The 24,234-nt window shown below is 33.2% G+C and overlaps 1 protein-coding gene and 1 long non-coding RNA gene across 2 annotated transcripts in view; both read right to left on the reverse strand.

Moving 5' to 3' along the window:
* Positions 1-807: 807 nt before the first annotated feature.
* The window catches only part of LOC127726930 (mRNA-decapping enzyme 1B-like), a 98,148-nt gene continuing 74,721 nt past the window's right edge, over positions 808-24,234 (reverse strand). Inside the window, exons 6-11 of the mRNA XM_052234318.1 lie at positions 23,586-23,697; positions 14,594-14,747; positions 10,131-10,638; positions 7,160-7,280; positions 6,197-6,321; positions 808-5,081 (exon numbers count right to left, since the gene is read on the reverse strand). Coding sequence (XP_052090278.1) covers positions 5,010-5,081; positions 6,197-6,321; positions 7,160-7,280; positions 10,131-10,638; positions 14,594-14,747; positions 23,586-23,697 — 1,092 coding nt within the window. The 3' untranslated portion in view covers positions 808-5,009. The remainder of the gene's footprint in view (positions 5,082-6,196; positions 6,322-7,159; positions 7,281-10,130; positions 10,639-14,593; positions 14,748-23,585; positions 23,698-24,234) is intronic.
* Positions 18,687-21,940, reverse strand: LOC127726939 (uncharacterized). The gene is made up of 2 exons (XR_007993714.1): positions 21,335-21,940; positions 18,687-19,672 (listed from the first exon to the last, which is right to left on the reverse strand). It is a non-coding gene; the product is annotated as an uncharacterized LOC127726939 (long non-coding RNA).

Here is a 24,234-nt window from a genome sequence, read left to right on the forward strand (position 1 = left end):
ATTAAATAATAAACAATAGGTTGTCTCCCATCTCCAATCTCAAACATTATCAATACAATTGTTGTAACTGTGTCTTTGTCATGAGTCAATGTAAAAAAAAATTCTTCCTTTTTTATAAGCATTATGCATTTAATTCAATAAATTCTAACTCTCGCAATTTGTTTAAAATGTTTGATATTCAGCCATTGTTAAAAACGCTTTTTAAAAACTTGTTCACCTGTTTGTCTCCAATACAAATATTTCAAGATCTTAACACCTATAAGATTATTAAAGAATTAATTGTATGAGATCACATGATCATATGTACAAATAGGTTTTCCCAAACATTCAGATCAGTGTACTTAATGTTTTTGACCCATAACAATTCAGTCATTGAAGAATTTCAAATAAATTGATTTGTCCATTTGATGGAAATAACCTGTCACTGCTCTGAATGTAATTAACACATTGTCCACTTAATCTGTCAAATCTCATTCAATCTCAGTATTGATACAATGTAGGAGTTTGAGGTCATTGGCAAGGTTAGTTACAATTCATTGAGGATAACTTTTATATCTAAACAGACTTTCAATACTTATATTACCTGAACTTAACTTTAAAATAAATTCTTGAAATCAAACTCCTATATTGCAAACATTCTTGGTAAAATAGACATTTTAAACCTATCTGAGGGCAAACTGAGAATGATCTGCAGGTAGGTTTGAAAATCTACAATTAAAAACAGAACAGTAGTCCCTCTATAGTTAAAGTGCTGAAATCTAAAGGAAAGGTTTTCGTATGAACTGTAGGGCAAGAGAGGGGTTGCTGGTGTGAACTGTAGGGTAAGAGAGGGGCTGCTGTTCTTTAATCATTCTTCAAAAATACATTCCACTCAACAAAACACATACAAACTTCAACAGTCACACACTTTTTCATACACTATCACAACACATTTAATATGGACTCATTTTGAAAACAGCCATACTCCTCTGATCATCATCATACAAAGTTTTCTGCCTATTCTCAGATTTTATCTGGCTATATATTAATAGCTTAATACAATGAATACCCACAAAGTTCAAAGGTCAAATAAGCTCTTGCATCACTTCAATGTCAGAATTCTTTAAAAGAAAACATTACCACTTTGTTCGAACTTCATTTGTTGACAAATTGAAAGTTTTGAACACATCACTGACCTTTATCACATTACTCATAAAAAATGTATTAAAGCTGCTTGAAAATGATAAACATATAAGCTAAAGTCATCTAATACAGTGAAACCCAGTTTAACAAAACCATTTGGAAGTTTTGGTTGGTGACAGAAGTATAGTTTTAACAGGTAAATCAATAAAAAGAGACAGTAATAGTTGACAAAACTTATTCAAAATGTGTATGATGTTGTATCTACCACAGTAATAAATATCCCGTAGAGGTCCACAAAGGGATATTGGTAAAGGGTTAAAACATAATATGACATTGATCATACAACCTAAATGTACAAATCTAACACACATAACCAGCATTCACAGGAAGTAACTTAATTCAGATTCATTATATTCAGGGAGGCAATTTTTCAGTTTGTGGAAACTGTTGCTTTTGGATACTAAGGCCATATAAAATAAATTATCTTGTTATTCAAACACTGTCACTTAAGAAGAAATAAAGCCACAGGCCAATTATTATAAATGATGAAAAAGAAATTCAACTGATTGAATTCCCTTGCACATGTAAACTGTCACGACACAAACAAAACTATTGATATCACACATTACTGAAAACAGACACATATACACATTCAATACAGCATGAGAAACACAAATCAACACATATGAAGCATCATAATATACACAAATCAACACATATGATGAAGCATACTGTACTGAAAATTCTATCGAATATCCAAAATGTTATGTAACTTGCTCCTTACATATTATTGTACATGAGAACAAAGCAAAAGATTAATGTATCTGTATGTTATCGTCTAGTCTTGACCATCATCACCTTTCATACAAATAGCATTTAATGCCTTTTAAAAAATACACTAAATAATTTATGATAAAAAGTAAAATACACATTTCTCTATGTTGACATACACAAAGTTATTGATAAGTATGTGTATGTAATGATTGACATGCTATACAGGGATCTATTGAATGACAACAATCAAATATGTGAAGAAAGCATATTATTAATAATTCCTTCAATGAACTCCTTTACTTCATTGCGTGTAACTTAAACTTAGTACATCAAAATACAACAAGGAGAGACTGGCTGTTCTGCATAACAGAATATGTATTCTTCCAACAATGTATGTTAACTCTTGGTAAATTTTGAACACTCTGATGATTGAATTCAATTTAGAATGTACATTTGTTGTGCGAGAATATAATTGATGATGTCAATATTTGTTCAACCTCTATAATCTCTAAACTGTCAGAAAAATACAGTTGCTCTTTTCACAAAAAATCTTTTAGACTATTCTTATATTTTTTTCCTTAGATTTTTTGTGAAAATAGTTTTCATATTTTTTATTTAATATTTGAGAATCAATAAAAATAATAAAGGATATGTTGTGTTAATAAGCTTGGTCACTGTAAAAATAAAATGCACCATAATAGTCTAATGCACATACAGGTCAAAGTTCATACATGAAAAGGATTATTTATATTCCTAAATTTCAAATGCAGTGACCCTGAGATAATTTTACAAGTCAACAATACTTAAAAAACAATAAAATGTAAAAATAAGAAGATGTGGAATGATTGCCAATGAGACAACTCTCCACCAAAGACAAAAATGATGTAGAAGGTTAGCAACAATAGGTCACGGTGTGACCTTCAACAATGAGCAAAACGCATACTGAGAGCAAATCCACTATATGCAGAGATAAGAAATTTTATAATAGAAATTATATTTTTATCTGCTTTCTGTGGAGAGGAGTGGGAGGATTAATTTCACTGCTAATTTTTCATTTCCCTAAAGTTCCTTTCTTCAGGATGTAAAATACTCACTGATATATTTATATATATACTTAAAACATCTTTAAATCTTACATAAAGAAATAAGGCAGTATCATAAAAGTAACAAACATTTAGCAATTAATATCTGTAGAAGTGATAAAATGAAAGTCAAATTAAAATTAAAAAGATTGGATGGATTAAGAGGAACTTACAAATCCCTGAATAAACAATATACATTCTGGAGACGGTTTGCATTCAATAAATGGACATACAACCATAAATTGGCCATGACCTGTGTCCAAAAATCAATCTTCTTTTCCATCCCACCACATTTATTTTAATGGAATAGCCTTTATTGAAAATACCGTAAATAGCATAAAGATCAACACTATTGTGCTATTTCATGGTGGTCAGTTTTTATTGGTGGATAAAGCTGGAGTCCGGAGAGAACCTTCAGTACGAAATTTTACATCATCACTTATGTTTAAACATTCTTGCCAATGTGTCTTATTTTTCACATAGAAGCAAAATTCACTCGTTCCTCACTAAATAATAAGGAATATATTGATGGGAAATATTTACAAATGATTCTTACAACTATACAAAATTTGGCATTAAGCAGTGACTAGTTTAAATTACAAAATGATCAAATATTTGCAAATAGTTTATAGCATTTTCATTGATCTTGAAACACTAAAGATACACTTCTAAAGAACACAATGTATTTATTGTCCACTATGACGTTTGATTGTGAAGAGGGATATGTAGGTCACCATGCTATTCACACAATCATGATTATCACATATCTGAAAGGGCAAATAACTCTTCTGATATCAGTCAAATTACCTAAGGGAGACAATTTATAATTTCCCTCACCAGAAGGCAATGTTTTGTTATCTCCCTTATATAATCAGTTTAACATTTTTTTCAATTAACACAGACTGAGGAAATAAATTACATATTTTTACAACCATGAATGCTTGGCTACAAATTCAGAGAAGGTTCTTATGATTTACGATAGATAATACTTTGAAGTTTGGATAGGATTAATGATTGATGTTAAGTTATACTAGCTTCTGTGAAGCAGGATACATGAATGAAAAAAATATGAGTCACAAATACAAGTGTTTCATTAATACATATATAGAACTAAGGAGTACAATCAATGACTTCAAGTTTTGAAATGTCTTCTTTGGTTTTAAATATGTTGTAATGAAACGATTCATTAATCAAATTAATTCAAAAACACAACCATATCATTGATTTATATAAGTGTCCAAAATATTTTTCATATCTAAGGCAAATAAAACCAAAGCAAATAGGACAGTTATTATACTGTCTCTAATGCCAAAATAATTAACTAATTTTTGGCAAAATACCTTAAGTTCAAAATTATTTAAAATATATTTGTGTTGCAAATTCTGTCTTGTACTATAATTACATGAATTACAGCTGCAAATATTTCCTTGTAAGAAAAGATATTACGCTCAAGCCATAATTTTACAGTATGAAGCTAAAAATATAATATTACATGGCAACTTATACATCAGGTATTCAATCTAAATTAAACATGTTCTAAATGATATTCAGTCAAGATTTGTGAATTGTATTACATACAATAATGTGTCACTATGATTGATTGTAACATTGTATGTGTAAACAATGTCATATCTATTTATAGAACACCGTCAACATTGCTTTTTCTTGAGATCTTCAATATTTGCTTTTTTACTTTGCTCTTTTCTTACAATTTTTCACATGACAATTAATATTTTTACCATCATATACTAACAATTGTATTTATAACAAAATATCATGAGATATCACATTGAAACAAAAATAACACATGTCTAATACTGATTTGTAATTATTGCTTGAACAATACAAATACCAGCATCTTTTCTGTTACATCTGAGATAATACATTGAATGACTATGATTTCACAACAATCATATGGATATGATACAACTGACTCATCAATCTTCAACAATGAGTTTTCTCACATGGTCTGTTGATTTTATTTCTCTTGATCTTCCTGAAGGGGTAAACCAGTCAAGCATGTAGCTTGTGTTACGATTTGGACAGCTCTTTCAGACTGCTTAAATATGCTTCATGTAATGTATTTATGAAACTAGGATCTGTCTAAAAATAAAAAAAAGTTAGAATTATACATCAAAATTTAATTAAACAAAGTTTCTCTATTCATTTGTAATTCAATGAAAGATGAGCCCTGCAATTTGCCAAAAAAAAGGTTTTTTTTATAGAAAACTTACTTTCAACAATCATAGCATAATGAAAATATTACAAATATTTGATTGAAAGTAAATTGAGTCAATGTGCCGATATTTTCCACATAAACAATTCATCAACAACTGAATGGCAAAAGTGAAATTCAGCAATATTGAAAGTGAGCATATTAAGCATGTATACAAATTTCAGTAAGATTTGTTCAAAACATTCTTTATAAGAATATGTTTTAAGATATTAAGTTCCTCAACACTCAAATGTCAAAAATACAAAATACTTCAAGTGCATGGTGTTATTGCATTCTTTGGGATAAAATGGTTGAAAATGAAAAATTAATATCCCAATATTTCATAAAAATTTCCTCAAAAAAAACTTATAAACAGTGTCCTCTTTGAATTGTGCCTTTGTGTGGAAGGTGGACTGTTGAACACCACATGAAGATAGGCCACTCATTTTGGTATGTTTATTTCTTTGTTTATGACATGATCTATTACATAATGAATTTGGCATTCTTAATTTCATTTTTGCATAATAAATGTTAATGAATCTAACAGATTTGTGTATTGTATGAGCATCCAATTGTTTTCCAAGATTTTTAACAATTTATTGAGAAAATATTGTTACAAAATCCAAAGCATGAAATAAACCCCTCTTCTTTGATGTCAAACGAACACGATCCTTAATATTGTTAATATTAATATCTCCTTATTTTTATATGATAAACTTTTAAAGAATCTGTATTTTGTGCCTTGTAGCATTCATTGAACCTTTGCTGTTTAAAATTGATGTCACAGAGAACACGAAGGCACATTTCATAGAGGACAGCATTTATATAGTAATATATATATAAATGCTGTCATTCCAGAGACCTGTATTTGTGAGAGTTTTGCTAATCCACAGCTCATATATATAGACAAATACAGGTCTCTGGAATGACATAAAATGTCCTTGACTAGACATTTCAAAGGTATTATATATTTCAAGGGCATACTTTTATTTTATATATTTACCTTCATGAGATGTACAATTGCCTGCTGTAACTGTTCTTTAGTTAAAGCTGCAACAGGAAGTTGACTAGTGCTGCCCTCTGCTGATGACCCTGAATCATTACTTCTATTCAGTTTTCCTTGCTCATCTGTTATGAAAGAATAGAAATTGATAATCACAAAAATATTAACATGCATTGCCAAAAGTTTAAACCCCAATATCACACATTAGTTTACCAGGTGAAACAAAAAAAAAATATTGTGTCTTTCAAATGAGATGATCTGAATTGTGACAGACTACTGATAGAATTATGTCTTATCCATCTAAACAACATATTTATAATAGAAAATATGCCAAGCTACAGGTTTTTTCTGACATCTGTATGTATAAGATAGTGATGCTAGCAATAGTATCATGGTATTCTGATTTTAGTCATTTTTTTAGCTTAACTGCATTCTTAAGGTCTATTTCCAGCCATATTATTTAACCAGAATAAACTAAGATAGAAATAGAATGATACTTTTAATTCTGAAAAATTATGTTGATTCAAACTACTGGCCAGTTGTTTTATAACAAAACTATTCAAGTTAAGGCAAAAATATTCACCATCATTGTGTACAATTATGATGACGGAATGAAAAAGTTTAATATGAGGAGTAGCAGTTATCATATTTATGACAATCAATATGATTCCTCTACCACCCTATAGGTATAGATATTACAGACAAAGTGATAAAATAATACAGGAATTCATTTCAAGATAACTTTCTACCTCAAATTTATAGAAAGGTGAACTTTGCCTCAAATTTTAACATTGACTTTGGCTAGAATGTAAACCAATTCACATACAATGTGACATTAAACAACCAATAATCAATCAATCACTAGACATACAATGTGACATTAAACAACCAATAATAATCAATCACTAGACATACAATGTGACATTAAACAACCAATAATAATCAATGAAACGACATACATACCTGATAATGATGATGATGGAGATTTTTGTGAGCCTCTGACAAATGCCATCGGTGATAATAAGACATCAGAGTTGAGTGATGCCGCTGCTGCTGTCAGCTGCTTCGTTGATGGAACACTGCCCTGTTAATATTTGTATAAATCTTAGATATATACAAGGGTATATTTTCTCTGTATATTATAGCAAATTATATCAGAAATTAATGCAGATTTTATTTCTTGAAAAAATGTGACATTTAATATGACCGATTGAGGATGAATACAAGCTTAATTTTGACTTGGATGGAGAGTTGTCTCATTGGCACTCATACCACATCTTCTTATATCTAATTAAAGCCATTATTTAAGGAAGTATACTCAATTCATTTAATCCATATAACAACTGATATATATCAGATGAATGGATGACTAGATAGCTAGAACATGATAATTGGATATGAATATAAACTCTGCATTGTACTAGATTCTTAAAATGCTAGTTCACAAGGTTCTGCGGGAAGAAATGTTGCCCTATCGGGATACATTGTTCTGTTTTCAAGGCGACCAGTCTTTGCTCTTACTCAGTAAATGCTGCGTACTTAGTAGAGAAGCAGCAAATGACAATTTTCAAGTGTTTGGTTATCCCAGCTGGGGTTCGACTGTAGTTTCCCACAAGACCACTTATGTCAGACCAACAAATACTCCTCAAAACTTAAAAAGTATGTGGCATATGTAAGACCAATATATATATACACCTTGCAATGATTCGGACATATCAAATATAGGTGTCCTTTCATACATAGGTACTGACCAATTGACATAATCCTATATTTTAATATAACTATCATTCAAAGTCTTTTATAATCCTTATTTTCCTAATTTGCTTTTATCTTACACTTCCCGAGGTATATAATAACAGTCAATGTTAGATGAATGAAATAACTTAATTCGTTCATGTCCAATTTGTTGTAAGGTTCAAGTTACCTTCTGAAAATACTTATTTTACAATTTGTTTTCCTATTTCATTTACTATGACATAGAACTGAGGTATTGACCTAAACATTAATAGAAATCTTCGTCTTAATATGCATGGCCATCAATATATTTTGTTCCACTCCAAAGTAATATTCTTGAGTTATCAAAAAAAATTATCCCCAAAAACTTCTCAAACTATTCTTACTACATGTGACCTTAACTTTAGAGGTATTGACCTCAAAATCTATATGATTCCATCTTAAAATAAGACCATATATCCAAATTTGGCAGCAATCTAAAATAATACTTTGAAAAAATTCCACAAATTCATTCTATAAAAAGATTTTTTTGTTAAGTGCAAAAACTTAATAAACTTAAATTAAAAACAAATTATCTATTGAAATCATGATGCATCACAGACTCTCTAACAAAAACTTCTGTACTATTTAACTTTACTATATAAACTTCAGTGAAACATCTGTTTTATTGTTAATATTATTGAAATATTGTATTTGAATCAATATTCTTTTGATATTAATTATATATATAAAATTTACAGACTAGTTATATAATAAATTTATATAGTTATGTAATAACCAATGTATCACAAGAAACAGACTTCCTCTCAAAGGACAAGAAAAGTGAAGTTGTAAAAAAATAAAAATAAAATAAAGATTATTACATAGCAGTTATGTTTCTTTGATCTTTAGTATCTTTTAAATTGATAATTATCAGTACAAATTCTTAGCAGTATATGATATATATAGAATAACAGCATTTTTTTGTTTTTGATATTGACTTTATCAGTAAGAATATCAAGCGAGTCCACAAAGGCGAGCCCACAAAGGCGAGCTGATGAAGTCAGTATCAAAAAATAAAATGTCATTATTCTTTATATCAGTAATTTTATCTTAACAATATGTTTTTTTGGTTGAGGATATGAAATAAAATGAAATAGTAAAACTATTTTTAGGCGTAGAAAACATTGTGATAGTTGTTAGGTTGTATGAATGAAGTAGCTTTCATTTCATATCAAATTGAATTGGATAGACATGTACGTGTGACATTGCTGCACTGTTACTTGACGTCACTGCCTATCATTTTTAGAGTATCAGGTCCTGTCCATGATATAGAAAAATATTAAGCTAATATCAAAGGAAAAATATACAATTTGCTGATAAATAAGATTCTCTGTGTTTTTATACAAGATACAGTATGATTGTCAATGAGACAAATATCCATTAAATGACATAGATGTAAGTAACTTTAGGTCACTGTACTGCCTTCAACAATAAGTAAAACTGATACTGTATAGTAAGCTATAAAAGGTCCTGAGTTTGTTAGTGTATAGTAATTTGTAAAATGAAGTGTTTAATTTAAAACAGACCCTTTTTTATTTTGAGAATTTATCTGTATCTTCCAAAAGAGATGATGAACGATTGCTTTTGCTATGTCAAGGTTTTTAACAAACAGGGAAATTGAACTTTTATTATTGTGGATTCATTATTATTCGTGGAATACCTATTTTCATCGATTTTGTGGGTATAGGTGAATGAGGAATTGAAATGTTCACGGAGTTCACAATTTCTATAGATTTGTATGCAGACTTTGGCAAAACCACAAAATCAACTATCCATAAAAATATAAGTGTTTCTCCATCCATGAAAATTGGTATCCACGATAAATAGCTCCACAGTAGTCAGGCAAGGATAAATATTACGTCCAAATTCTAAACTTCAACTTGGAAAGAAAAATTGTTCAACCCTGGCATTATCAGTATCAAAATTACAATAAGAAACACTTTTATAATACTCTCTAAGAAAAGTTAAACTAAAAAAAATTGTAAAAGACATAAAAATATACGCTGTCAAGATACTACTCAAACATATCCAGAAAAAATGCTGGTAGGAAAATAACACTTTCTGCCAAAAATTCAAAAGCTGTACAAGAATGGGTGTAATTTTCAACTCAGCACACTTCAAAACATGCTTGGATTTATCTTGAAAGGTTTTTTTTTACCTTTTCAGAACTTGACACAGATGACTTTTCTAATGCTGCAGGAGTTAACAATTCTGCACTACCTACTCGCCCAACTCCTTGCAGACTACTCTGTAATTGTCTATTAGCACTAATATTCTCGGCTGGGGATGTCCTTCTCAAATTATTATCACTTAATCTATTTATAGTAACAGCATCCCCAAATCTTTCTGTCAAATCTTGTGTTACATTTTTTGTTCCAAACTGACAGCTTGTGTCAGATAAAGAAAACTTCGCAGGTTCACCACAATAGTCACTTTCTCCTTGAGACAAGTCTCTTGATTTTGATTTAGAAAGAATTTTATATGAGCCTCCATTTGGCAACGAGGAAGAGGGTGTAGTGTCTGTGAGAGTTATTTCACCCCGATGCTGTCTTTCTATATCCTCCACCATTGATCCAGAAGACATAATGTGCCTCAATAATGCTGGGACATTGTGTGATTCCTGTTCCTCTGTAGCCATCTTAGGTGTGTCTGTCACTGACAGAGATCTGAAATACACAAACATCTTAGGTGTGTCCGTCACTGACAGAGATCTGAAATACACAAACATCTTAGGTGTGTCCGACACCGACAGTGATCTGAAATACACAAACATCTTAGGTGTGTCTGTTACCGACAGAGATCTGAAATACACAAACATCTTAGGTGTGTCTGTTACCGACAGAGATCTGAAATACACAAACATCTTAGGTGTGTCTGTCACCGACAGAGATCTGAAATACACAAACATCTTAGGTGTGTCTGTTACCGACAGAGATCTGAAATACACAAACATCTTAGGTGTGTATGTCACCGACAGAAATCTGAAATACACAAACATCTTAGGTGTGTCCGTCACCGACAGAAATCTGAAATACACAAACATCTTAGGTGTGTCCGTCACCGACAGAGATCTGAAATACACAAACATCTTAGGTGTGTCCGTCACTGACAGAGATCTGAAATACACAAACATCTTAGGTGTGTCCGTCACTGACAGAGATCTGAAATACACAAACATCTTAGGTGTGTCCGTCACTGACAGAGATCTGAAATACACTAACATCTTAGGTGTGTCTGTCACTGACAGAGATCTGAAATACACAAACATCTTAGGTGTATCTGTCACAGACAGAGATCTGAAATACACAAACATCTTAGGTGTGTCCGTCACTGACAGAGATCTGAAATACACAAACATCTTAGGTGTATCCGTCACCGACAGAGATCTGAAATACACAAACATCTTAGGTGTATCCGTCACCGACAGAGATCTGAAATACACAAACATCTTAGGTGTATCTGTCACCGACAGAGATCTGAAATACACAAACATCTTAGGTGTATCCGTCACCGACAGAGATCTGAAATACACAAACATCTTAGATGTATCTGTCACTGACAGAGATCTGAAATACACAAACATCTTAGGTGTGTCCGTCACCGACAGAGATCTGAAATACACAAACATCTTAGGTGTATCCGTCACCGACAGAGATCTGAAATACACAAACATCTTAGGTGTGTCCGTCACCGACAGAGATCTGAAATACACAAACATCTTAGGTGTGTCCGTCACCAACAGAGATCTGAAATACACAAACATCTTAGGTGTATCTGTCACTGACAGAGATCTGAAATACACAAACATCTTAGGTGTATCTGTCACTGACAGAGATCTGAAATACACAAACATCTTAGGTGTATCTGTCACCTGACAGAGATCTGAAATACACAAACATCTTAGGTGTGTCTGTCACTGACAGACATCTGAAATACACAAACATCTTAGGTGTGTCTGTCACCTGACAGAGATCTGACATACACAAACATCTTAGGTGTGTCTGTCACCGACAGAGATCTGAAATACACAAACATCTTAGGTGTGTCCGTCACTGACAGAGATCTGAAATACACAAACATCTTAGGCGTGTCTGTCACTGACAGAGATCTGAAATACACAAACATCTTAGGTGTGTCTGTCACCTGACAGAGATCTGACATACACAAACATCTTAGGTGTGTCTGTCACCGACAGAGATCTGAAATACACAAACATCTTAGGCGTGTCCGTCACTGACAGAGATCTGAAATACACAAACATCTTAGGTGTATCTGTCACTGACAGAGATCTGACATACACAAACATCTTAGGTGTGTCTGTCACCTGACAGAGATCTGACATACACAAACATCTTAGGTGTGTCTGTCACCGACAGAGATCTGAAATACACAAACATCTTAGGTGTATCCGTCACTGACAGAGATCTGAAATACACAAACATCTTAGGCGTGTCCGTCACTGACAGAGATCTGAAATACACAAACATCTTAGGCGTGTCCGTCACTGACAGAGATCTAAAATACACAAGCATCTTAGGTGTGTCCGTCACTGACAGAGATCTGAAATACAAAAACATCTTAGGTGTATCCGTCACTGACAGAGATCTGACATACACAAACATCTTAGGTGTGTCTGTCACCGACAGAGATCTGAAATACACAAACATCTTAGGTGTGTCCGTCACTGACAGAGATCTGAAATACACAAACATCTTAGGCGTGTCCGTCACTGACAGAGATCTGAAATACACAAACATCTTAGGTGTGTCCGTCACTGACAGAGATCTAAAATACACAAACATCTTAGGTGTGTCTGTCAGGACAGAGATCTGAAATACGCATACATCTTAGGTGTGTATGTCACCAACAGAGATCTGAAATACACAAACATCTAAGGTGTGTCCGTCACTGACAGAGATCTGAAATACACTAACATCTTAGGTGTATCTGTCACCTGACAGAGATCTGAAATACACAAACATCTAAGGTGTGTCCGTCATGACAGAGATCTGAAATACACAAACGTCTTAGTTGTATCTGTCACCTGACAGAGATCTGAAATACACAAACATCTAAGGTGTGTCCGTCATGACAGAGATCTGAAATACACAAACGTCTTAGTTGTATCTGTCACCTGACAGAGATCTGAAATACACAAACATCTAAGGTGTGTCCGTCATGACAGAGATCTGAAATACACAAACGTCTTAGTTGTATCTGTCACCTGACAGAGATCTGAAATACACAAACATCTTAGGTGTATCTGTTACCGACAGAGATCTGAAATACACAAACATCTTAGGTGTATCTGTTACCGAAAGAGATCTGAAATACACAAACATCTTAGGTCTATCTGTTAGCGACAGAGATGTGAAATACACAAAAATCTTAGGTGTATCTGTTAATGACAGAGATCAGAAATACACAAACATCTTAGGTGTATCTGTCACTGACAGAGATCTGAAATACACAAACATCTTAGTTGTGTCTGTCACCAGACAGATCTGAAATACACAAACATCTTTGGTTTGTCTGTCATGACAGAGATCTGAAATACACAAAAATCTTAGGGTGTGTCCTTCACTGACAGAGATCTGAAATACACAAACATCTTAGTTGAACCTGTCACTCACAGAGATCTGAAATACAAAAACGTCTAAGGTGTATCTATCACCGACAGAGATCTGAAATACACAAACTTCTTAGGTGTATCTGTCACTGACAGAGATCGGAAATACACAAACGTCTTAGGTATATCTGTCAACGACAGAGATCTGAAATACACAAACATCTTAGGTGTATCTGTCACCGACAGAGATCAGAAATACACAAACATCTTAGGTGTATCTGTCACCTGACAGAGATCTGAAATACACAAATATCTTAGGTGTATCTGTAACAGACAGATCTGAAATACACAAAACTTTTTTCAAAAGAGAGTCAATCTGGTTGATTTCAATGAAAATTTCACAACTACTGAGTTTCTCGGAGACATAAGTCTTACAAAAAATCTTAGCACTCCGTCTGAATAGGAGTGAGGTTTGGTACAAAATATAAATCTTGTTGGTATATAATATATATCTTTCATATTCATTTCATTGAAATATGTACTGAAATGAAAGAATGAAATCACTTACAATACTTTTTCAATATATCTTACATTTCCAAAGGACAGTACTAACACAAGAATTATCATGCCACAAATAATTTCAAATTCTACTGAAATTTGTGTACCCTAAATCTTTTATTCAAGTTTCCTTGCCGAGGTTAGGTAAAAATGTCTAACCAGGCTGTTACTTATCTCTTTTGAATTCTTTTACATTTTGTTATCCCCAGGTAATTTACAGCTTACTATACAGTATGGGTTTTGCTCATTTTGAAGGCCATGCAATGGGTTGTAGTTGGTTTGATTCTTGTCCTTTGTGGATAGTGGTCTCATTGGTGACCATACCTCATTTCCTTATTTTCATGCTAAATACCTATGAAAAGTGGGTGGAGGTTTGCTTGTTTCCACCACTAATGTTTGACATTTAATTCTCTTACTAAATACCTATGAAAAGTGGGTGGAGGTTTGCTTGTTTCCACCGCTAAAGTTTGACATTTAATTCTCTTACTAAATACCTATGAAAAGTGGGTGGAGGTTTGCTTGTTTCCACCACTGAAGTTTGACTTCTAATTCTCTGATCCTGGTTCTGTTGCATGCTAGCATTCCTAAACAAAGTTTCTAATGTCAAAGGCCCAGATGATGGTCTAGCATTCTGATTACTGTCAACATCTAAAATAATAAATAAAGTTGGAAAATATCAAGTCTTCACTAACAAGAGTGCTCACGCTGAAATGTCTCCCCTGTTTTACTGACCATTGATTTTATGTTGAAAGTCTTAAAGATAAAGGTTTTACTACAAGTATCACATAAACTTAACATTTTTAAAGATTCATGACAATGAGGTCAAGATCAGATTATGCCTGACGGACAGTCATGTACACCTTACAATCATTACATACTCCAAATAAAGTTGACCTACTGCTTATAGTATTTAAATCAAAGCACGAAAGCGCTGTAAAGGCAGTTAATTACAGGTTGTGTGTATTTTAAGTCCAGTTATATCATTATCTTGCATAGTACAGTGTACTTATCAGAGGTTGCTTTCAGTATTTAAGATTTAGAGTTCTCTAATGATATTCTGAGCACTATATGAAGGCGATTGTTCTCACTTGTTTATGAACTAGTGCATTATGTCCAGTTTGTACCTTTTTTATCTATGTTTATAGTCAAATTAGTTATCAAAGGTACCAGGATTATAATTTAATACGCCAGACGTGTGTTTCGTCTACATAAGACTCATCAGTGACGTTCAGATCAAAAGAGTAACAAAGCCAAACAAGTACAAAGTTAAAGAGCATTGAGGACCCAAAATTCCAAAAAGTTGTGCCAAATACGGCTAAGGTAATCTATTCCTTGGATAAGAAAATCCTTAGTTTTTTCATTGGCAATCATAACACATCTCCTTATTTATATAATGATCTATATTCAACGACCTCAGGTACAAAAAAAATGTATGTAACTAAACTATGATGGGAAACCTTTGACTTCTTTCTTTATATAAACTTTTGATTTGGTACCATAGAACTATGTAGAGTAAATGTACATTGCAACATGTCAACTCTTTCATTCAAGTTTCCAAGCAAAATTATATTTCCAAGCATAAAGTAATTTATGAATGAAATAAAATGCTCCGCTGGGGCGCAGCTTGATACGACCGCAGAGGTCGAACCATGAACAGTTGGGGCAAGTATGAACACAACATTCAAGCTTGATTCAGCACTGAATTTGGATTGTAATTAAATATTTGACACAGCATAGGTTTCTGACACAGAATGAAAGTGGTCTAAGATACTTAAAAAAATTTTATTTACCTATTCAAACCATATCATTATTATTTGCTTTTATATATAAATCAGAAATAACCAATTTAAAATGGAAAATTTTAAAGAAAAAAAAGGAAAAAGAATCCCCCCCCCAAATTTTTTAAACCCCCTTATGATTCATCACCCCAAAACTCAATCCCAGCCTTCCCTTTGTGGTATGGTACCTTGCAGTACAATTTCATAAAGATCCATACACTTGAACACAAGTTATTGTCTAGAAACTAGAAAAATGCTTGTTTTTTGGCCCCTTTTTGGTCCCAAATTCCTAAACGTTTAGGGCAATTACCCCCAAACTCAAACCCAGCTTTACCTTTGTGATATGGAACCTTGTAGTACAATTTCATAAAGATCCATACACTTACACACAAGTTATTGCCATGAAACTAGAAAAATGCTTGTTTTTTGCCCCTTTTTGGCCCCTAATTCCTAAAATTTGGAGGCAATTACCCCCAAAATCAATCACAGCATTCCCTTTGTGATATGGAACCATGTGATACAATGTCAGAGAGATCCATAGACTTACACACAAGTTATTGTCATGAAACTAGAAAAATGCTTGTTTTTTTTTCCTTTTTGGCCCCTAATTCCTAAAATTTGGAGGCAATTACCCCCAAAATCAATCCCAGCATTCCCTTTGTGGTATGGTACCTTGCAGTACAATTTCAGAGAGATCCATACACTTGAACACAAGTTATTGTCTGGAAACTAGAAAAATGCTTATTTTTGGCCCCTTATTCCTAAACTTTTTGGGCAATTACCCCCAAACTCAATTCCAGCTTTCCCTTTGTGATATGGAACCTTGTAGTACAATTTCATAAAGATCCATACACTTACACACAAGTTATTGCCATGAAACTAGAAAAATGCTTGTTTTTTGCCCCTTTTTGGCCCCTAATTCTTAAAATTTGGAGGCAATTACCCCCAAATTCAATCCCAGCATTCCCTTTGTGATATGGAACCTTGTGATACAATGTAATAGAGATCCATAGACTTGCACACAAGTTATTGTCATGAAACTAGAAAAATGCTTGTTTTTTTCCCCTTTTTGGCCCCTAATTCCTAAAATTTGGAGGCAATTACCCCCAAAAATCAATCCCAGCATTCCCTTTGTGATATGGAACCTTGTGGTACAATGTCAGAGAGATCCATACACTTACACACAAGTTATGTCTGGAAGTTACAAAAATGCTTATTTTTGGCCCCTAATTCCTTAACTGTTGGTACCATAACCCCCAAAATCAATCCCCACTTTCCCTTTGTGGTATTGAACCTTATTTTAAAATTTCATTGAGATCCATTCACTTAAACTAAAGTTAGAGTGCGAAAACTAATGTGTCTTCGGACGACGACGACGCCAACGTCATACCAATATACGACCACAAAAATTTTTTTGCGGTCGTATAAAAAGGAGTTCTTAATTAAGAAATAAACTGATTCGCTGAGCGCAGCTGGATACACCCGCAGAGGTACTGCCCTGAACAGCTTGGGCAAAAATGGACACAATATTCAAGCTTGATACAGGTCTGAATTTGGATTGTAATTAAATATTTGACATATTATAGTTTCTGAATAAATGTAGTCAATGAACTTGAAATTGGTTATATGAATTGAATTTGTATTCAATTAAAGATTTCTTGCTGTTGTGCAATACACTGTGCTGTTGTGCAATACTTAATAAATCTGTTGCCAGACTATAAACAAATAAAGTTCAATTTCTTCTCAATGTCATATTTGAAATTTATGAAAATCAATAGGGAGATTACATCAATAGCTATAAGTAATTCACCAAAGTTTCATGTGAACTGCTTAAAGCATTTTTGAGTTGTTGTCCAAAAACTGGAAAATCCCCCCTTTTTTAATGAATAAAACCCCATAACTCAGAAATGTAAAATCTAAAATTTATAAAATTCTAAAGGGAGCTTACGGATTGATAATTTAGTCTTAGATGCAAGATTTTTTTATCAGTTGTTAGTGGCTTTGAACTAGCTGTCAGTAACTGCGAGAACTCTCAGATTTGTACTTAGTGTCTTTTTGTTGTTTGGATGTACAACTACCTGACCACGTCCACTTGTATTTGTATTTATCCATCTGATGAGTTTAGCCTCTTTCAACTGATTTTTATAGTTCTTTCTTATATTGTACTGTTACACCACTGTCCCAGGTTAGGGGGAGGGTTGGGATCCCGCTAACATGTTTAAGCCCGCCACATTCTGTATGTACATGTATGTGCCTGTCCCAAGTCAGCAGCCTATAAAAGTGTAATTCAGTGGTTGTCGTTTGTTTATGTGTTGCATATTTGTTCATTTTTTTACATAAAATAGGCCGTTAGTTTTCTTGTTTGAATTGTTTTACATTGTCATTTCTGGGCCTTTTATAGCTGACTGTGTGGTATGGGCTTTGCTCATTGTTGAAGGCCGTACTGTGACCTATAGCTGTTGATTTCTGTGTCATTTGGTCTCTTGTGCATGTGTGGAGAGTTGTCTCATTGGCAATCATACCACATCTTCTTTTTTATATTTACATCAACAGATATAAAAAAATTCACCAAAGTCAAGGTGAGACAACAAAACTTAGTTGTAAGATCTCTGAAATTTTTTACATGGTACGAGTTTTTCTCATTGTTGGAGATTGTACGGTGACAGTAACACCTGTAACTGCTTAAACCCATTTCTTATGCACTTTAGTTTGATAAACTCACTGAATATCATACCACATCTCCTTATTTTTATATGCATTACAATTTACATGTGCATGTAATTGTAAATATATATATATCAGAACAAAATTCATTGTGTCACTTTTATTTATGCATCCTTTGGCACAATACAAGTTCTAAAATTACACAACATAAAACAACTAAATGTTATTTCAGATGAAAGTTTTGTTTCAGTTCCATTCATAGGATTTATTAGAATTTTGTATGTTTTGCCAAGTCCAATAATTCGCTCTATGTGACATAGAGACATAGTTGATTAAACCACCAGGTGTCGAACATTCAAGAATTTTCAGTGTTTCTGTTTTTATTTGATGAAAAGGTTGCCTGAGCTCTAGGAGCTTTAGGTTTTATCACGGGATAATCTGTGCTGTCAATAATAATCCAAGTCGTAGGAAACTTTAATTTGAAGTTGGATGGTGAAAAATACCTGACTAAACCACTAGATGGCATAGTGTTAGCCTCACACCACTGTTTAGATATAAAAACAATCCATGTATACACAATATTCTTAACACTAGATTCAATCTAGAATCTAGACAGTTCAAAGTTGGTTGTATGATGCCTCAATTTCATCAAAGTCATAAAAAAACTGATTTTCAACTGACACCCTATCAATTTGAAAATATATGTATCTCAAACAATGTGCTGCTGGACCAAGTGTGGTCAAAACAAATAAAAATTTAGTATACAACTCTAAACCGGTATAAAAATGAATGGCTGTGTCACGTGTCTTCATTTCAAAATTCTCTGCTGAAAACATAGGCATTGATGGTGTTTGCGTAATTCCATCTGTGAAGCTCAACATTAGCTCGGCAGTTGGTGGTGGACAGTCATAAATCTTTTCTGCAGTATGAATGACTTCTTCAGGAAAACTACTTTACAATCAAAACTTTTCTCTAGATTTCTACTACAATATTCATCAAGTTTAGTTCTTTTGTTTTCACAGGAAACTGCCCTGATTTTTCTTTTTGCGGACGATTCAGTCTCTTGCTTGGTCCAGGAAAATAGGCTGGGAATTGCAGTAGACTTAAGTCTCTGTATGGTGGGTTTGCGCCCTGAAAAAGGTTATAAAACATTAGTTTTTTTATAATTAAATGAACTTCCATTAGCAATGTATACTTTGTACTACCTGGCGAAATATTAACTAGATTTATTCATTACAATCTGGATAAAACTATGTTTGCCTGATTGGAAGCAAGTTAACTCGTACCATTGTAAACTCGTACCATGTAAACTCGTACCAACGTAAACTCGTACCACTGGGAAGTCGTACCATTCAGAACTCGTACCACTGCAAACTCGTACATTAAAAATATATTCAAAAATACAAATGTTTTATGATTTTTTTTTGTAATCTTAATAAAAAAGTTGAATTACTTGAATTTTATACCAGATTTTAATGAAAACTTAGACAAAAATACGAATGTAATTCCTTAATTACCATGCTAATTGATATATTAAATTCCTTTGATTGTATGATTATTGGGTTATTATTAACTAGTCAACTTGTTAATCATATTGTTAAATTTTGATTGTTGTTATATAATTTAACAGCTTGGAATTAAAAGCCACACGAACCCCACTTGAAACTGAGGGTGATCTCAGGTGCCTTTTCAGATATCAGTTATTTTCCTCTGTTGCTGGAGCGAGGTGTATCTTCGGCTACAGGTGTTATACATGTATATAAATCGGGAAAATTATAATGACCTTTTGATTATATGAATTAAAGCATGGTCTTAATCATGATTTTGTGCAACAATGAGCTGAATATTGTATAAAAATAAATTTCATACTTTCTAACTGTTGGTCATAACCAATTTTAAACCTTTAAAACACAAGAAATAAATTCTCTCATTAAATAAAATTCCTTTTAGAAACAATAGAAAAATACCCAAATCTATTCAATGTTACTTATTTGGAATGATTAAAAATTAAATCAAATAGTTGTCAGTAAAAGTAAAAAAAAGGGTCTGTTCAAGGGAGACAACAAAGCCAATCTGCCACGGTTTTCTCTATCCAATTAGACAAGGAAAATTAGCATAAATTGGTCAGTGTAATTTCAGATTATATACATTTTACAGACTTAAGAGGTATTGAGTGAAATTAAACTATATATTCATCATTAAACACCATTTGAATACATTTAAATAAGTTGGTACGAGTTTACAATGGTATGAATTTACCGTGGTACGAGTTAGCATTGGTACGAGTTTTTTTTTAGTGGTACGAGTTGACATTGGTACGAGTTTACAATGGTACGAGATAACTATAATTCGCCTGATTCAATGTATGTTATGTAAATCCAAAGGACAAACAATGAGAGACTTATGCAACAAATGTACATTGTTTGTACCTAAATAACTATAATATAGATGAGAGCATGTCATTGTTTTGTTCCTGTTAACATTGTCATTGATATTTTTCAAGAAAGTCTATGAGGCATAGCTTATGCATTCCTGTCATTACTACATTAGCATAATTACTGCTAAAATAATTCTCAGTATGATATACCTCTTGTAAGTAATCATTATAATTGTAGCAATCACCAAAAAATCTCAAACAGATCACATTGAATCGTAATCCAAAAAATTATGACGTCTTGAATTACCCACCCCTTTTATTCTAAAACGATAATTGCGGTTGTAAACAGACTTTGGTTTATTCGCATGGCGATTACATATATAACTATATATTTCACAAAGAAAATAGAGTTTTACCATGAATAGTTTCCTGCACGTAGTCTTTTTCAGTAAAACGTGCCTTGCAAACAACAGCTGATTGAGATGGACTCCACGATATCATCGTGTTCTCGTCCAATCTGCGTTGATCCAACTTTTCCTTCTTTTTAAGTCATTTGGAAATGCATGTCCTCCTCTTAAATGACATCCAGGTACACAACAACAAGTATTTGGCATCGTTAATTAAAAATATAACTGAAATAGTTGCACAGTGCAGAAACCGGAAGAAGAGGAACAGGATCCGCTACCACGGCGCCACCTATTCAGGAACGATAATTTGCTACTTTATATAACTGCGAAAATAACGTTAGACGGGTTCACGTGCATAAACAGAAATGCGCTTTAAATTGTATAATATAATTCATGTTCAGTCGACCTTTAATTATTATATCAACGACTGAAATGATTTATAAACATCTAGATTGCAGATAACACTCGAAATTAACCCGAGCTCTTTCCACACGGAATTCAAATAATTCTAGTTTGTCAATCGGTTGACTGCTTATAATGCAAAATACTAATATATCAAAAGTTTTTAAAACTAACAAAACACAATGATCGTTTCTCTATTTCCCAATGTAAATGAAATGAAACAAAAAACATTTTACATCGCAATAAGAAGAGGAGAGAAATCAACATTTCCGGATCTACTTGGAGTCTAATGACCCCCCACGTAGATAAGTTGGATATCGCGGAAGGAAGGATTAACCCGGCAACTAGAAAGGCATTAAAGCACTGCCTTTAAAAACAGACCAAAACACAAAATTTTATCATTAACCAACAAACCATGAAAGTGAGGTCAAGGTTGGATAATAGCTGCCAGACAGACATGTTCACCTTACATACACCAAATATAGTTGACCCACTGCTTATAGTATTTGTAAAACAGACACAAAGACAAAAACTTAACATTGATCAATGAACCATGAAAATGAGGTCAAGGTCAGATGACACCTGCCAGACAGACATGTACACCTTATAATCATTCTATACACGGCATATAGTTGATATACAGCTTTTAGTATCTGAGAAACGGACCTAATCACATGACTTTAACCTTGATGACTGATCCATATAATGAGGTCAGGGTCAGGTGAAAACTTCATACCATAAGGTATCTACATGGGTCTTGTATCTTCTGAAATATAGAGCTCTATACAAATAGTTTCCATTGCCGCCACTGACAGATTGTAATTCTTGTCTCGCATACTGTGACTTTCGTCACTGGAGAGACAAAAACAAGCCTCACTAAAAAGACACTTTTAGTCTTTATGGTAAATATCTGCAACTGCCTGTAAAACACTGTATGGTCATGATCAATTGAGACATCTAATAATTACTGATGGAATGGTGATATACCAATGTAAAAGTTAATCCATGGTGACGCAGATACATTGTATTTGTAGGGATAATCCATGGTGATGCAGATACTTTGTACTGGTAAACTACTAAACTTGTGATAGTCACCAGTAAATATGGACTAAACCATTATTGATTAGATTCCTGAACAGAAGATACCTTAAATCCAAATATGCCTTGGAGTATTGAATCAACTATCAAAGCTTATATGCTGCTTAGAATCTTATTCAGAAAACTTCATGAATTTTAAAGAAATGTCTCACTGTCATATTTTTTGGTTAATCTATATGTAGGAACTATATGTTGATGTGAGATCTTTGGTACTTTCTATTGAAACCATAGTAAGCTTGTTTAGACCCAAGACAATATATAGCTTGACTAATTGTTCCTCATTGAGTATGTATAGAATTCCCAAGTTGTCTATTTTTGTCAAACTATTTTGATTGGTTGCTGTCTCATTAAAATTTAACCAAGTAACTCATCTTATTTTAAAAATTTGTTCGAAAACATATTGAATATGAAGTTAGGCATATAATATCCTACTAGTTCCTTTTAATGGCTGTTGATAGGTAGGTCACATTTGAAAACTAACGTGAGTCCTCCGTTCCTGCCTTAACAGGTCTGGGCCGTATGAGATCTGAGGGCTGCTGTAAATATGTAGGTAACATCTAAAAGAAGAACTAACCTGAGTCCTCCGTTTCTGCCTTAACAGGTCTGGGCCGTATGAGATCTGAGGGCTGCTGTAAATATGTAGGTAACATTTAAAAGAAGAACTAACCTGATTCCTCCGTTCCTGCCTTAACAGGTCTGGGCCGTATGAGATCTGAGGGCAGCTGTAAATATGTAGGTAACATTTAAAAGAAGAACTAACCTGATTCCTCCGTTCCTGCCTTCACAGGTCTGGGCCGTATGAGATCTGAGGATTTGGTAGCTGATGCATTAGGATTATCTATGAAAGGTTTAGGATCTGGTTTCTTCTTGGACTGAAACATGAAATGAAAAGCTGAAAGGCATGCCATGATAATCACATACACGTAAACTATATATTTGTTTCAATATTGACATACCACCTTGAATGTCTGAATGTGACCACAGACTACCTTAAACCAAAACTTTAACAATAGGGGACTAACGGATGCACACACTGAAAAACATAGTGCCCCTTTATTATCGTAGACGGGTCCAATAAATCTGGACATTTTGAGAATGATTACCTGCATCAGATTTTCTCTATCTTTTGTTCTTTTCAAGATATAAAACAATTTTTTGCATTTTACCATTATGTTTCATTTTGAGCCATGTTGTCCATGCTGCCTGATAATTCACAATATATACTCAAGCCACCCTAAGAATCAATCATGTAAGTTTGGTTTAAATTGTATCAGTAGCCTTTTTTTTTTTAGTTTACGGCAGATGATGGACGCCAAATGATGGCAAAAGTTCACATGGCTCTTTGCACTGATCTGTGAGCTAATAACATTGTGAAAACTTTCTTTTGCTTTTTTACGCCATAAAAATTA

The sequence above is a fragment of the Mytilus californianus genome, unplaced genomic scaffold, assembly GCF_021869535.1.
Source record: "Mytilus californianus isolate M0D057914Y unplaced genomic scaffold, xbMytCali1.0.p SCAF_19, whole genome shotgun sequence".
Classification (NCBI taxonomy): domain Eukaryota; kingdom Metazoa; phylum Mollusca; class Bivalvia; order Mytilida; family Mytilidae; genus Mytilus; species Mytilus californianus.